Source organism: Coffea eugenioides, chromosome 11, assembly GCF_003713205.1.
Source record: "Coffea eugenioides isolate CCC68of chromosome 11, Ceug_1.0, whole genome shotgun sequence".
Taxonomy (NCBI): domain Eukaryota; kingdom Viridiplantae; phylum Streptophyta; class Magnoliopsida; order Gentianales; family Rubiaceae; genus Coffea; species Coffea eugenioides.
The window spans coordinates 5,920,929-5,936,891 of NC_040045.1; the positions used below are offsets into that span (position 1 = coordinate 5,920,929).

General features: G+C 33.0%; 1 protein-coding gene and 1 long non-coding RNA gene across 2 annotated transcripts; both read left to right on the forward strand.

Annotated features, from left to right (window-relative positions):
• Nucleotides 1-5,130: 5,130 nt before the first annotated feature.
• Nucleotides 5,131-8,788, forward strand: LOC113754346. Its single transcript, XR_003465172.1, has 7 exons — nt 5,131-5,220; nt 5,403-5,463; nt 5,750-5,895; nt 6,849-7,025; nt 7,441-7,536; nt 7,634-7,750; nt 8,405-8,788. It is a non-coding gene; the product is annotated as an uncharacterized LOC113754346 (long non-coding RNA).
• Nucleotides 8,789-14,805: 6,017 nt separating this feature from the next.
• On the forward strand, nt 14,806-15,378 carry LOC113751877. The gene has a single exon (XM_027296024.1). The coding sequence runs from the start codon at nt 14,806-14,808 to the stop codon at nt 15,376-15,378; it is 573 nt and encodes a 190-aa protein (XP_027151825.1).
• The last annotated feature ends 585 nt before the right edge of the window (nt 15,379-15,963 follow it).

A 15,963-nucleotide genomic window follows, 5' to 3' on the forward strand; every position in this document is an offset into this window, starting at 1 on the left:
CTTACAAATTTCACATTGCAACACTGCTTAGATAGTGCTTATACCTCAGATTACATCCTCTAGTAAAAGCTTCTAATACTTGTCACTGATTGATGTTGTTTTGTGCTTAGATTTACAGTTTCAATTTTCAAATACTTGTTATAAAATATTGTACGTGCATGATATGAATATAGAATATGGATTGAAACTGTCCAAAACATTGTTGATATTGATCGCCTCATCTTTCATTCAAGATGCAAAATCAACCTTCTCTAGTTGGTGTTAATCTAGTTTGAACAATTTTAGTTACAATGGCCATTTCCATCGCCAAATCCCATTTGCTCAGCCATTCCCATTCACGGCATTTCCACTAGCCAGTGTAAACTTCTATAATTGTGTGCCCGTTTGCTTTTTTTGTTCTGGGTGGCATTCCCAGAACAAGTAGAACCAAAATTGACAACGCCACCATCAAGCTCAACCAGCCTAAGGTCTTATCTGCCTCGACATGGCCATAATGTATTCTAAGGCCTAAATAGTGAGAGAAAAAAAAAACACACATACACACACACATTTGGGGTGAATAACAGGTTGCTCAAAAACAGTACTTGTAGCCCATTTTGACGTATGCAATTTATTTATAAAATAAGTTATGGCACATGGAATTCTTGGAAAGTTTTAAGAACATATTTGGAAAAGATAAGTAGCCCTTATATATGGACTATCTCAAGATCATGAGTTTTTTTTCAGTTTTGGGTTCATGATCAAGCATGTAAATTGGCAAATTTTCCCGTTAAAACTGTTTATTTGACTAGGTTGCTCAGCCATGAAGGGACTAAATTGACACAAATATATAAGTTTGTGGATTAAATTATCACAAATTAAAATTGGACGACAAAAAACATATTCTAGTAAATCAGTTGGTGGACCATTAACATAATTTGTTAGTAAATATACTGGAAAGCTTGGTGATGAGGATCAGTGGCAGTGTCACGTTAAGTAGAACTATTGAGTTATGCTTTTGGCTTAATGGAGGACAATTTCTATATATATCTACCTTGTATATAAGAAAGGAGGAAGGTTTAGTGCTTTCCTTTACTTTTGCCAAGTGACTTCTTAATTATTTGACAAGTGGCAAGGTCAAATATTTCTTGCAAATTGTTGAAGCCTTCTCTTAATATTTTTTTCAAATTGACCGAAGCCTTCTCTTTCTTTTGGCATTGAACTGTTTCTTTCTCAGTAGTGCTTTCCTTTTCTTTAGCCATGTGAAAAAGTCAAATATTCCTTCCAAATTGTATGAAACCTATTCTTTCCTTTGGCATTGAACTCTTTCTTTCTCAAATTGCCGGTGAAGCCTTTTCTTCCTTTCTCTCTACCAGACAGCTATTCTAACCACAAATTCGGCGCACCTATTCTGAGCAAATTCAATTCCAAACGGCTATTCTACCAAACCCAATCTGAAACGTCTATTCTAGTCAAAAAGTTGGGATTTTTACGTGATTTGGGAGATGGGTTTTGTGAGTTCCTTCTTTCAGAAATTGCCATTGAAGCCAGTAGGTCAACTGCCACTCCAAACACTTGATTTCATGTTGCAGAAATTGCTGCTCACTCACATGGTGTTTGTACTTCAAAGGAGGAAAATTAGGAGTAGGTGAACTGCCTTGCCTACACTTGCCGTGGTTTCCTCTTTCTCTAATATCAAATTAACCCATTTCATGTTGCAAGAATTGATTTCATGTTAACCCATTTCTCTTTCTATTGATTTCATGTTGCAAGAATTGTGGGGCAGTCACATGATAATTGTACTTCAAATGAGGGAAATTGGGAACTTTTTGTTAGATTAGGTATGGCATTCTATTCTCATTAGTTTTCCCATTCAGCCATACGATTATGATGAGAAATATCTTTTCAGATTTGATTTTTCCCTTGTTCCAGTTATGATAAGAAATAGGTTTCGTATTCATTTAGCCTGTAAATTTTCCAGTGAATTACGAAATCAAAAAATGGAATAGAGGTATTTATCAGTGCATGGTTCTGGCTCCTCTGTCTTATGAACTGCAAGAAGAAGCATCTTGATATTTACACCTTCTTTGGAGTCTCTTTGGTGAGAAAAAGTCTTTCCCTTTTTTTTGTCAAATTTTTCCCGTATGAGTAATAGACGGATTAATAAATTCTAATATATACATATTGTTCAATTGATAGGTTCTTTCTGCTGTGGTTCATATCATTAGTTAAGGAATCCTTTAACTTGAAGGTCAGCTTGTTGTCTTTCTTGAATCTATGAGCAGCTTTTCTTCATTTATGTGACTATATTTTCAAAAGCGAAATTTCAGCGTTCCCTTTTTTTTTTAGTAGTTTTTCTTCAGTTTCTGCTTCATTTATTTTAAGTTTGCTGGTGCTATTTGTTTTGTGTGATCCTTTATGAAACAAATGCTTTTATTTGAGTAGGTAATTTTGTTAATATTTTCTCAATCCAATTGTGCTGTTGCAACCCATTCACCTGAAAAAACAAGCCAAAAATGAAGATATGAACCCAGCTCCCAGTTCAATAATCCTTATTTTGAAATTTGGTGAATTCTTGAATATATATATTATTAGTGGCATACCTACAAAAAAGAGAGATCCATTTGCTAATGTGATTATGGCCAACTGAACTGTCCTATTGGTTTGCATATGATCAATGTTCTATCAAGCAAGCAGCCAAATTGCTATATATACTAGAAAAAAGATTATAACAATGGACAACAATAACATATTTTGTGAGCCAAAATCATTAGCACAATATATTTTGTGAGACAAACTTTTGCTTGTGCTGATTTTGGGGCTGTGGCTGCTATGCTAAAGTTATTATTACATGACAAGTTCACATTTAACTAATTTCAACCTCCTGCTACTGGTGCTTTTGTCTTTAATTACAATATACATATCTAAAATATGTGACCTGTTGTTGTTCTAAATGAGGAATAAGAGGGATTATCTATTTTTTAGAAAACTTTAAGGTCAATGCAGAGAGGTTGTTATTGGCAAAGCTTGTTTAGTCATCTAAGTGACTATTGGTTAAACAACTTAAGACTTTGTACTTCTTGTTTCTAATTGATTATTTAGTGTGTGTGCCTTGTTTGCTATTTCGTTTAGTCTAGACTTGTCTAGGGCAATGAAAAGCTTGATGGTTACCTCTTAAGGATATTGTATATAGAGCATCCTTCGACTGTTATTCATTGTGGCCCTTTTAGGCAAAACTCGTTCACTCCTTTATATGACTATTAGTTAAGCAACTTAGGTTATTGTACCTGTTTTACCCCAAGTTGCATTTAATATGCTTGCTGTTTTATCTAATCTAGACACAACCTTAGGAGAATGAAAAACCTAATGATTACTTCTTAAGAACAGAGATTTGAATGGTGGTACTTGTTGTAGTCTAGCCAAAAGCTGGGCTCCAAAGGCATCAAATGTAATAAACATTTCTAAAGGAAATGAAGGTTATTAACTTGGCATTCGGCTCAGTTGTGGCTTTAGGTGTCTGTTGATATCCTATTAAAATTAGGGTAAAAAACAAAAAAGCCCCCTGTGATAAACCTAATACACAGAAAAGCCCCCTATGGTTTGAAAATATACAACACAACCCCTCATGCTTTGAACTAAATTGTAAAGGTGACGGAATCCGTTAAACTTAACGGAAATGGTCAAAATGACCAAAATACCCTGATATAATTCAACAAAAAAACAGCTCAAAAAATCATTTATTTTATTTTCTAAGTAGAGAGAATTGAGAGTTAAGGGGTAGAATAGGTATATTTGATAAAAATTAGGTATAAAAAATTTTTTTTAGGTTCCAATATGTCATTTCCGTTAAGTTTAACGGATTCCGTCACCTTTACAATTTAGTTCAACGCATGAGGGGTCGTGTTGTATATTTTGAAACCATGGGGGACTTTTCTGTGTATTAGGTTTATCACAGGGGGCTTTTTTGTTTTTAACCCTTAAAATTACTTTGTTTTGTTTATAGTGCATCATTGCTCTTGCTGTGTTTGCCTCTAAACTTCGAATTATGTATGCACCTATTTAGCATCTTTGACATTCTTTAGACAGCCAAATAGTTTGCTGTCAAGAATCAATGACTAGGACTTCTATATGTTCACCGATTACAACTTTATAGTGCAACAGTTCGTATAGCAAACTAATGCAGGAATTAACATTTGCTGTTTTTCTTTGCCCTTTTTTGTTCATGTTCTTCCCCTGATATTTCTTTTTCCTTGTGTTTTGTTACTTAGAGGGCCTTGGTTTTTGGAACTATACCTTCTGAAATTGGTTTGAATTCTACTGAAGTTAATACACCTGTCTCACTGCCTACTAATGCACTCTCAACTTTAGCTCCAACTAATTTTGCACCTGGAAGTCCCTTGAAGAAGCAGCGTGATGATGAACTCTAAACTTGCTTGAAGCCTTTTGAATTGCTAATCTAGCTAATGTTGAAGCACTTTACAGCCAAATTGCTAATCTTGCATCTTTTGACACAATATTGACATCTATTAAGCAATTATTCTTTTGTGCAACTTAATGGATCTCAATATGTGATATTTTGTAATTGCAGCCTAGCACTACACTTTATATTAGGTATTCAGGATGTCATCTCCTGTCTTTGTAAGACTAACTTGAACTTGAAGATATCAAGCTGTTTGTAAAACTACTTACCAATCTGTTGTCATCTTCTCTTATCTTTTGCAATACTGGTGGTTCTTTGGTTTTGTTTAGTCTTATATTGTTAGCCGCATGCTTGATTGGTAATTTATGATTTTAAGAATGCTATTTCACAAACATTACTGTTAATCTTATCTTATATGAAAATATATGACAACAGATTATAGGGGGCCTAGGCTGTGCTTAGCACAGCCGAAAGCCTCCTAGTATCTAATCTAACTACAATATAAGTTCCAGTTGGTTTTACTGTAGCTTCTTCCCATGCTGCCACGTGGCAGCCCCAGAGTTGAAGTTTAGCTTATTTCTCCTTGGTTGACATTGCTTGTTTCATTGGAGGAAGTTTAGTCAGCTGCTGAAGTTTAGCTTATTTCTCCTCGGTCGACATTGGTGAAACATTTTACTAAGTTACTTTTGGTCAAATGCAAGGTACCTCAGGGTGGTTGAAAGTATATCATTCTTTTACTTCATCCTTTCCTTTGTACGTCAGACGATCAAGAATAGCAGTTGAACTGCTCCTGCACATGGTCAGAAAAAGCAAAGAAGCAGGTAAGCTTCTTCCTTTCTCCGTATCCCTTTTACACCAAATCCTTCTCATTCTCCACTATAGAAAACACATGGCTAACGTATCAGTGGTAATTATTGCCATGGAAACCACCAATTGTTTCATAGATTGAGTCTACTTTATGGCACTTTTTCTCCTTCGTTACATTTTGTGATATCGTGTACAGTAGAGGAGAAGAAAAAAGAACTCCAGCAAGAAAGAGTTCTGGAGAAAGGGCCACAGGAAAAGTAAGAATTTATTTCTTTTTCCTTTTGGTTCTGAATTTTTTTTCGCCTTTTAGGTTTTTATTAGATGATATTCTAACTTTAGTATAGAATTTTCCTTTTTCTTCTTTTCTGCTGAATGTGAATATATGTGTCAATGAATTTTTTCTTCATTTTGTTTTTTTTCCTTTTTTTAAATTTTTTATCAGATTTTCTTCATTTTGTTCTTTCTTTTTCTCTTATTTTTTTTATTAGATGATGCTCTGATATTCGAGCTGTTTTTTTTTTTCCTTTGTGTTGTTTCTTTTAGTTGCAATGATTTATCTAGCAAATACAGCTATTCAAGCAAGTCAAAGTTTTGTGAAATCTCAGAGACCAATGGCCATCAAGTGTTTGATAAAATGTCTATGTGAAACTTGGGATAGCAGAGAAAACACGGAAAGAATGATCGCACAGGTAAATTCTACTTCGGTCTATATCATTTTTTTCTCTATGGCCAATTCCTTCTATGGCACTTTTTCTAATGGTAGTTTCTGACACTTGTAAAGATGAAGAAGGTAGGAAGACAGGAGAAATGTAAAAGATGATTCCATGTATTTTCTGAATGAAATATATAATTCTGAATTTCTGCTGTTTACGAATTGACCATGCCCATGATCTGAGAATAATTAAATTCCTGTCCTATTATACACCAGAAGTTTCCAGTATTTTTCTAGGGTAGCAAAAAAATGTTCGTGCCTGTTGCCCTTTGTTTTCAAGAGAGAAAGGAATAGAATACAGTACCAGATCTAGGCGAATGCAATTTGCAAGATCAACGTGGGACATAATTGTACACTTCTAGTTGCATGAATACGTTTTTTTTAGGGCACAAATTATCCTGTCAAGAAGTTAATTATTAGTAGATTAGTAGTTGGAAATATGGTTTACAGTTTTTTGTGCTGTAGAAGTTGCCGATTCAAGTATGTCTTGCACTTCATCTTCATATAATAACTTAAAAAACTTATGGTTACCTTTTGTCCAGGTAAAAAGCTACCACATAAATTCTGATGGTGCCGATGTAATATAGCTTATGATTGAGAATTTCCAACAGTAGAAGTTGAAATTTTGTATTGTTAGTTTGTTATCGCTACACATATCTTAGATATATCATATGTATTGTATTCCAAAATTTAATATAAAATTTCTAAGATACGTCATATGTATCTTAGAGATATCATATGCACATATCTTAGAAATTTTGTATTGTTAGTTTGTTATCTCTGCACATATTGGTGTACTTAAGAGTTTAATTTCATGGACCAAAGAGGACATTGCTGACACCATTAAAAGTGATTCTGGCAAGTGAATTTATTTTGGGAATGGTGGATCTGAGATGAACTTGGCTAATATGGTGGCTTATTCTCCCCTAGGAGTGCTAATAGGCTTGTCAAGAGTATTGGAACTGGTGGAGTTGCGAGCAGAAGTCAACAAACTGTTGTGGGTTCTGGGGTTGGAAAAGAAATTGTCCCCCAGTCATCTAAGCCAGCTCAAGAGAAGAAGCCCTAGGTTTCTACTGCTAATGATCATGCTACAACCCCTGCTACTAAGTAAATTTTTCTTCTTTCCTCTACTATTTAACATCATAGGAAATAAATAAACTCTTAAATTTTTATTGTGTTTTATTGGAGTAACAAAACAAAAACGTTTATGTAGTGTTGATAACAAGAGCCTAAGAGGCAAAATTGCTAAAATCATAACTAGAACCACTGTTGTTAATTAATTTGTTTAATAATCTTATTTCATTATTAAAGGATAGTCTTTATGAACTCATTATGATTCAAATTGAAATTCATATTCTTATGGTGAAGGCTTGAACTTAATAGTACCCTATGATAACACCTATTGCTTTAAAGACAAAGAACTTGCATGTTTAACCATGGCTTTGGTACATGTTGACTTAAGACTTCTGAGTTTCAATTTAATTTTGCTAAAAATGTCAATTTTTGGCTGATTTTTTCTCAGAAACTGTTGGCTTAAGACCAAAAAATCTATCCATATTGAGATAGAATGTACCATTAGATGCCTATCATGCAAGGAAGAAACTGGAGTTGAAGCGAGGTAAATGTTATTATTTACTTTTCTAATGCTAGAATTAGTAAATCATTTACAACAATATAACTTCTAATTTGCTTCATGTGATGGCAAAATACGATAGGTGTTGCTTGGGATTTGTGGTAAATGATGTAACAAGATCTTTACATGCTGCAATTTTCAGTCCATATGTTGAGAAATTGTTATCATATACCGCTCTTCGCCTAGCCATGATGACCAAGTAAGTTCAACTCCATGAGCTATAACTTGATGAGTTATTGCATAGTGATGAGTGCAACTTGATAAATGCGCTTAAATGCTCTTAGAAGAACAATTGTAGGAAAGGATTGAAACATTATACTAAAAAGTCATATTTTTCCTTAAAAAATTAATGAGGCTTTGTTCAACTTATTTGATCCGTTTTATAGCTTTAAGTTTTGCTTATTGGATTCTTTTATATGACATTTTATCACAAGTTTACCCGTACAAATTCATGTAAAGCTTTTGATCTTGACTCTTGAGATATCCTAAAGCCTTATAAGAGCATTCTTTTGGTTAGTTGGAAATAATTGAAAAAGATAAGTTGTCTCAGTTATGGATTAGGCATAAGTGACTTATAAATTTCTACTATTTGGTTTTTGAATGAGGCTGCCACAAAAAAAAGACTCTGTATGGTTTAATAAGTTATTTGTATTTAATGTATCTGCTTATCTGTTAAAATTTTAGACTATTGCCTTAGTTTTAGATTGCAAAAAGCTATATTGCTTCGCAGTTGGAAATTGCATAGTCAACATGTAATTGTTGATTAAATATTTCAAACAAATATTTCAGACAAAGTTCACTAATGAAATTAAGGATGCTACACATTTTACTAAACTAGCATCTCATGTTGAAGGGGTTACAATGGTTTGTTCCATCTATGCTTTTAATCTGGAAAATCCAAGGACAAAAGGACAACGAAGAACCACACTATCAAAGCATACACTACTGAGGTTGGCGGTCAAATTTCGATAGCAATCCCAAATGAAGATCACAAAAGATGTTCCCAAATTTCATATCATTGCTCAGGATCCTTTATGATGGTGTTCTCCTAAAGAACTTGATCGAATAAATGCAAGTTAGCAATCTAATTAGTGGGCAGTCAGTATTTCAATTTATAGTTGTCTAGAATATAGCACTACTAGAAAGTTTTTGACTGCCTGCTGAATTACTTGGCAGTGGGAAAGTAGAAAAGATGTTACTATTGAACCAATGCTCAGTTTTTAAACTATGTTGTTATTTTACTCAAATGATGAATTTGTATGCTTAATTCTTCTTTCTCCCCTTTATTAATCTTCTAACTTCCTTTAAACAAATTTCTTCTTACAGATTCGGATGATTGCAGCTCTCAGCTCTATTAGTTTTTAGCATATATAATGGAACCAATCATTATAGTTTTTAGCATATATAATGGAACCAATCATTATAGTTTTTTTTTCCCTTTTTGGCTTTGGATTCTTGGAAAAATTGCTGTTGAAATTTTAAGTAGGATCTAAATTATGTCAATATCTTTGAAACTACAAAATTGAAATCCAATTCTAGACTTTTACCTAAATGAAAAAATGTATTTATGAACCATATTATGATCCATTGATTTTTAATCCAAAATTCAAGAGATCATGATACACAGTAATGGATCAAGCCATAATAGCTGATTATTTATTGCCTCTTTAGTCAATAAATAATCAATTGAGAAATATTTGATATTAATATGTTTAATTCAAAAAATAAATTTATCAATTATTACTTTGAATAAATGTATAAGCATAAAAAAATTTAAGTGTAAACGCAAAGTTAATATTCAGAATGCAACCTAATTTTTCTATAGATTTTTAAAATTATTTGGACTTTGAGGGAAAATAAAATACCAAAATTGATATTTTTTTCTAATGAGAGTAGACACACCATGACAAGGGGGTTTAAATGCTAGATTAATTATTTACAAAGCATATATAAGTGCATCAACTGCTTCAATTTATAATTTTCTTTCATTTTATAAACACTCTCCTTATTCTTTGGGATTAGTGGCAAGAAAAGATACAAAAATTGATAAATGTTTCATATTACAAAGAAATTGGGTAAGAGATGATTTAATTGATGGCATAAAAATAAAAACAAATATGCCAGTTATGAACTTTATTCATTTAGAAAGTAATTTTTGAGGTTTTTATTTGTCTGGGATTTATTGGAAAAAAAATATGATAAAACATATATTTTTACGGTGTGGGAAAAATATTAAGATGTATAAATCATGTCTCTAATAAATATTTAAAAAGGAATATGAAAAAAATGATATTGTTTGCAATAAGACTATAAAGCATTTTGTTAGGGAAGATGTATATAATTTATTTTACATAATTAAAATGAAACAGTCCGTCTAAGAATTATTTTACCCAAGCCGTGTTTAATTACAAAGCAAATTTTAAGGTTTTTATTTATTTGAGATTTTTTGCTTTTTTAAAAATAATTTTGATATCTTGCTTAACTTTAGACCAATAAGATTTGCAGTGGTTGATTGCTTTCCTTTTGTAATTGTTTGATGGTTCAATGGTCAGACAACCTACTCATCCATTTTAGTAAAACTCAAAATAGTTGGCCGCTCTTTTATACATATCATTCCTGGTTTCCATTTTTTTCTTGTACAATGAATCTTTACAAATCATAGGCCATTGTTTTACTTCCTTCAACGATTTGTTTCGATTAGATGTTTACCATTTACCTAAGAGTTGGATTATTTTTTGTATAAATTTCAACCACTTGATTAATTGTTCTTTGTAATTTCGTCATGCATTCACTATTAGATTGGACAATGAATCAATGGAGTGGTTTACTTATCATTGACTACATTTTTAGATGAAAATTTTGACAACAATAAATCAAGTGGTTACATTTGACAAAGTAGATTAAAGCTCAGAAGCTTTTATTCATTTTATTTGTTCGCATAACTTCCTTCCTGGTAATTTTCGTAAAACAGAGATCACAAGGTGTGTAACTTCTTTGAATAATTTATCACCAAGACAATATAATTAAAACCAAAAACATTCTATAGTTTATAGAAATCAATATATTTTTTCCAACAATACACATTTGTATTTACAAGTTAAACAGAAAGAAACAAATGTGAATTTACTACTATACAATGCAATTACTAATAAAATGCAACAAAAACAACTTATTGTTTCCTGTGAAAAATATAACTATAACTACTATAAAAGCTACTGTTTCATCAATAACTACCAGTGAATTCATTCCAATGGGCACTGGCAATGCATAGCACAGCCCACCCCTACTAGTGTGTGTGTGTATATATATATATCAAATTAAACTAATTGATAGGTTGATAGAGGTGTTCAAAAGTAGTAGTAGCAAAGCTGTATCGATTAAAGCTGCAATAGGACAATTTTACCAGAATACAACTACTAAAGAATTAATGCCCTGACCATAATAAATAATTCTCACTTAACATGCCTATTACCAAATTTCAATGACACCATGGATACTAAATTTGTATTCATAATTCTAGCACCTGAGTGGGGGGTTTTTTAAATTCCCTATTTGAGGTTATTGAAGTAACTAGAAAGTACTACTGAATAGTTAATTTGCTGACCATAATAAAAGATTCCAAAGAATTATTATGTCCCATAACAAGTCGTATGTGTCCCATAAGAAATTCCTAATCCTATAACTGATACTATACGCATGCCTTAACTAACTAATTGATAGATATTAGGGTGCATTTGATAAAATTGAAATTTGAAATTTGAAGTTTGAAATTTGAAATCTAAAGTTTGAATCTATTAAGTTATTGAATGGTTAAATATTAAATCTAATACATTTGAGTGCATATCACATTCAGTGATAACTGAATAGCTTATTACTTAATTTTGAGAGTAAGTTTTGCCTAGAAAATTCGGTATCACTTAATAAATTCAGATGTTCAATTATTGGTTATCAAATGATTTGAATATGTTAAGATTTGAATTCATTAAATTTAAGTGATGAATTGAGTTATGAAACAGGGGCTAAGACATATTAAACACTATCAACGCAAAAACCAAATTTACCAAATGTAGTAAAATTACACAAACCAGTTCGAACTATGTAGAATTCAACTTATGATGCCCTTGATCCAGAACTACTGGTATAAATATGATAGCTAGGCTCAGTTAATATCAACCTACAACTTCAAGTATTTACAAGCTATAAAACTTGAAGCTAGCTAACTGCCTTAGAAATCAAAGACAAATGGCTTTGAATGGTAGTAGTGGGAATTATAATGTGGTCCAGCAAAAGCAGACTTGATCGGTGACGTTTGTTCATTATCAAAGGATGTACAGTATTGCTGCAGCACTTTCCGGGTCCCTGGTTCCAACACCGCAGATCTTGCCGGTCTGGGCCAAAGTTGTGCTAGGTTTAGCAACATCAAAAGTATCCGTCACCCAATCTTTGATACAGGAGCTCGCCGGACATGCAACCGATGAAAATACAAAGGACACACTGAACTCCTGCCTTGGCAGCTACGACGATAGCCTGAGTGCTCGTAATGAATGCATGCCATGATCTCTCGTGTAAAATGGATTATTTAGATCTTGGGGACAGACTCGGTGAAGCCGAAGACGGTCCACATGGCTGTGATCGGTCTTTCAGTGATCTCCAGCCCGCCTTACCCGAACCTGACCAACTTAAGCAGGCCAGCGCACACCTCCATGTCCTGATCGGAGCTGTTGGCATTATTGCAACCAAATTGGGAGACGGCGACAAGCATTAATATCTTTCCATATATATAAAGCATGAGGCTTGTTTTTGGTGTTAAATTCCTGCAGGTTCTGGTAATGCAGCAGGAAGCATTAATACTTGATTTCATCAATGTGGTTATCTTGAAATCTATGTACTTATAGAATTCTAATTTCCTTTAGATTTTGGAGCTATAATGATAATAAAATTAGTCACTCCATCTTGAGCATGAAGGTCAATCATTTTGTACGCAGTCCACCAGTTTTCTTTGATTATACAGATCAGCTTCCAACTCTTTTGGCCAAATGTGGATGACAACTTCAATGGTTTATATATATAATCAATCCATTGGAATGTAAAGGGCCCAAACAAACCAGGTTTTGGAGTCTATATATATGTACACATCTCCAATTCACAATTCTGCCAGCAATTTACTGTTTTAAATCATGTTGGATTAAAGGCATTACCCCCCCCCCCCCAAAAAAAAGGAAGAAAAAGATAAAAGATAACATGTATAAGAAGACACATGTTAAAAAAAAATATCCAGGTTATTAAGTTGCTTACCAAGTCGTATGTTTGTTGGGAATATTACAACGAACTGGCAAATATTGTGACAAGAATTGGTTTCAAATCATGATAAAATATCACTTTTCTTTAGCCTAATTTGTCCGGTATAACATGCAATAACCTTGGACAAATATCTTTTACCATAAGATGAAATTTGTTTGTCTTAGACTATTGCACAAAATAAAACAAACCCTCTTGAACTAAGGAGTGCTTTTTGAGAGAATTTAAAGTAGTAGGAAAGCGATTTTTTGGAGCAAATCACTCTCTACTTGACCTCTTTATATAGGAGAGATTGTTTAAGAAACAAAAGAACTTATTAAATACTTGTATGGATAGATTCAAGGTATTGTGTACAAATTCATGCATCTCATGATTCTATGATCAAAGACATGAATCTATCCCTTACATTCAAGGATCTCCACATACATGAATATATATACATTCAAATTCATGAATGAATATACATTTATTATAATATATGTACATTTTAGAATAATTCATAATACAATACATTTATGTACCTCAAAGACATGAATGAAAATACATTTATTATAATATATGTACATTTTAGAATAATTCATAATACAATACATGTATGTACATCATACAAATTTTGAAAAATTTTCAACAATCCCCCGGCATTTTCAAAATTTAGAAAATGGACTTCCAAAATGTCACCGAATAATCTGACACTTATGTGCATAAATAATGATGTCTTTCGATTGAATCATTATCTTAGTAACTAGCTGTCCCGAGTATAGTCCGTCCCGCATTAGATGTAGTGAGTTGAGTCTTATTAAATCTGAATTGAGCTAATTTTGAGCTCAAAATTAGATCCGATTCTAATGCTAGTTAAGGCATGGATTGCACTAAGATCAATCCACTTAATCTCAGCCCAAAAGTACAAACGAATCCCATTAGGTAAGAACATTTTAAGCAAATTGTCTTACCTTATTATGCCTTAACCTTATTAAACACTAGTAAGTGATCACATAGAGAACAAGGGTACGTGAGAAGCTTTATGTATGGTCATGCCTAACCGTTGGTTTTGACCAACATATAAATTTCTAGTGTAGCATTTTTCCCTTTTTTTTTAATGAAAGTACAATTACATATGTTATTGAAGTAATTAGGAATGTAATAATACAGAATCAAGAGTCTAACAGGTGGCAATGCACAATCATTATATTTCAATTGTTAGATTTTTAGAAAGGCAAGATTAATTAGGAAAAGTGTATAAATGTAAGAAAAGGTAATAATTGTTAATATGTGTATATCCATGATAAGTTAGATAAAATTTAGGTGCATTAGTGAGTGTCCAATAGAGAAATCAAAGAATTAATATTCTGACTATAATAAGAAACTTGGAATTATTAAGTTCATACCAAGTTAAATGCATGTATGTCTTATAAGTAAACATAATTGATAGATATTATACCTTAATTGATTAGTTAATTGACACATATTATGTCTTTTAAAAACTATCCAAATTGGGCTCAATTACAAAAACAATTTCCGAATTACTTAGTCCACTACCAAATTAATTATACGTACGAAAAGGAAATATCTTACCCCATGCATGCATGTATGTGTGTGTGTCTATACATGCATACATACATTTTATATATATATATATATATATATATATATATATTAAGTCCCATAAGAAAATTCCTAATCCTATAATAGATACCATACGCATGCCATAATTAACTAACTAATTGATAGATATTATGCCTTATTAAACACAATTAGCACAGAAACTAAATTACCGAACGTAGTAAAAAAATTATACGAATCGATTCAAATTGTCCAAAATTCAACTTGTGAGTCCCTTGATCCAGAGCTATTGGTATAAATATGAGGACTAGGCTCAATCAATATCAACCTACAACTTTAAGTATTTACAAGTTACAAAACTTGAAGCTAGCTAACTGCCTTAGGGATCAAAGACAAATGGCTTCGAGTGTTAGTAGTGGGAATTATTATGTGGTAGTGGCGTTGCTGCTCCTGAGTATCTGTATTTCTTCAGGCCTTGTATGCAGTCCTGCAAAAGCAGACTTGATCGACGACGTTTGTTCTCTATCAAACGATGTTCAGTATTGCAGCGAAACTATCCGGACAGCCGCTGGTTCAAACACCACAGATCTTGCCGACCTGGGCAGTATTGTGCTAGGTTTAGCAACGTCCAAAGTACCCGCAACCCAAGCTTTGATACGGTTGCTTTACAATGACGCAAACGATCCAAATCTGAGGGACACATTGAACTCCTGCCTTGGCAGCTATGACGATTGCGGGAAGGTTCTTAAAGACTGCCATGATCTCTTGGGTAAAAAGGATTATGTAGGGCTTGGGCACAGACTCGGCGATGCCCAGGATGGTCCAGACGGCTGTGATCAGTCGTTCAGTGATTTCCAGCCGGCCTTACCCGAACCTGGAGAACTTAAGCAGGCCAGTTCAAACCTCCAAGTTCTGATCGCAACTGTTGGCGTTATTGCAACCAAATTGGACGGCGGCGGCATTCATTAATGTCTCTCTCTCTCTCTCTCTCTCTCTCTCTAAATATATATATATATATACACACATATATAAAGCATGAGCCTTGTTTTTGGTGTTAAATAACTGTAGGTTATGGTAATGTAGCAGGAAGCAATGAAGCATTAATACTTGATTTCGATTTCATCAATGTGGTTATCTTGAAATCTACGTACTTCTAAAATTCCAATTTCCTTTCGATTTTGGAGCTTTAATAATAATAAAATTAGTTAGTCTACCTTGAGAATGAAGGTTAATCATTTTGTACTTTGTTCACGAGTTCTCTTTAATTTTACAAATCAGCCACTATCTCTTGTCGCTAAATGTGGTTGAATGGATCATACAATCAATCCACTGGAATGCAAAGGACCTAAAGAAACGAGGTTTGGAGTCTATGTCTGTAGACATCAGTAATTCACAATTCTGCCAGCAATTCAATGTTTTAAATCATGTTAGATTAAAGGATTTACAAAAATAAAATCATGTATAGTAGATAACATGAAAAAGAGGGATACATTTTTTTTTTTTTAAATCCAGAATATTAAGTCCCTTACCAAGTCGTGTGTCCCAACCATAAAA

What these genes read in the sequence shown, in the direction of transcription:
- LOC113751877 (XM_027296024.1), top strand. Translation starts at nt 14,806, where the DNA reads ATGGCTTCGAGTGTTAGTAGTGGGAATTATTATGTGGTAGTGGCGTTG.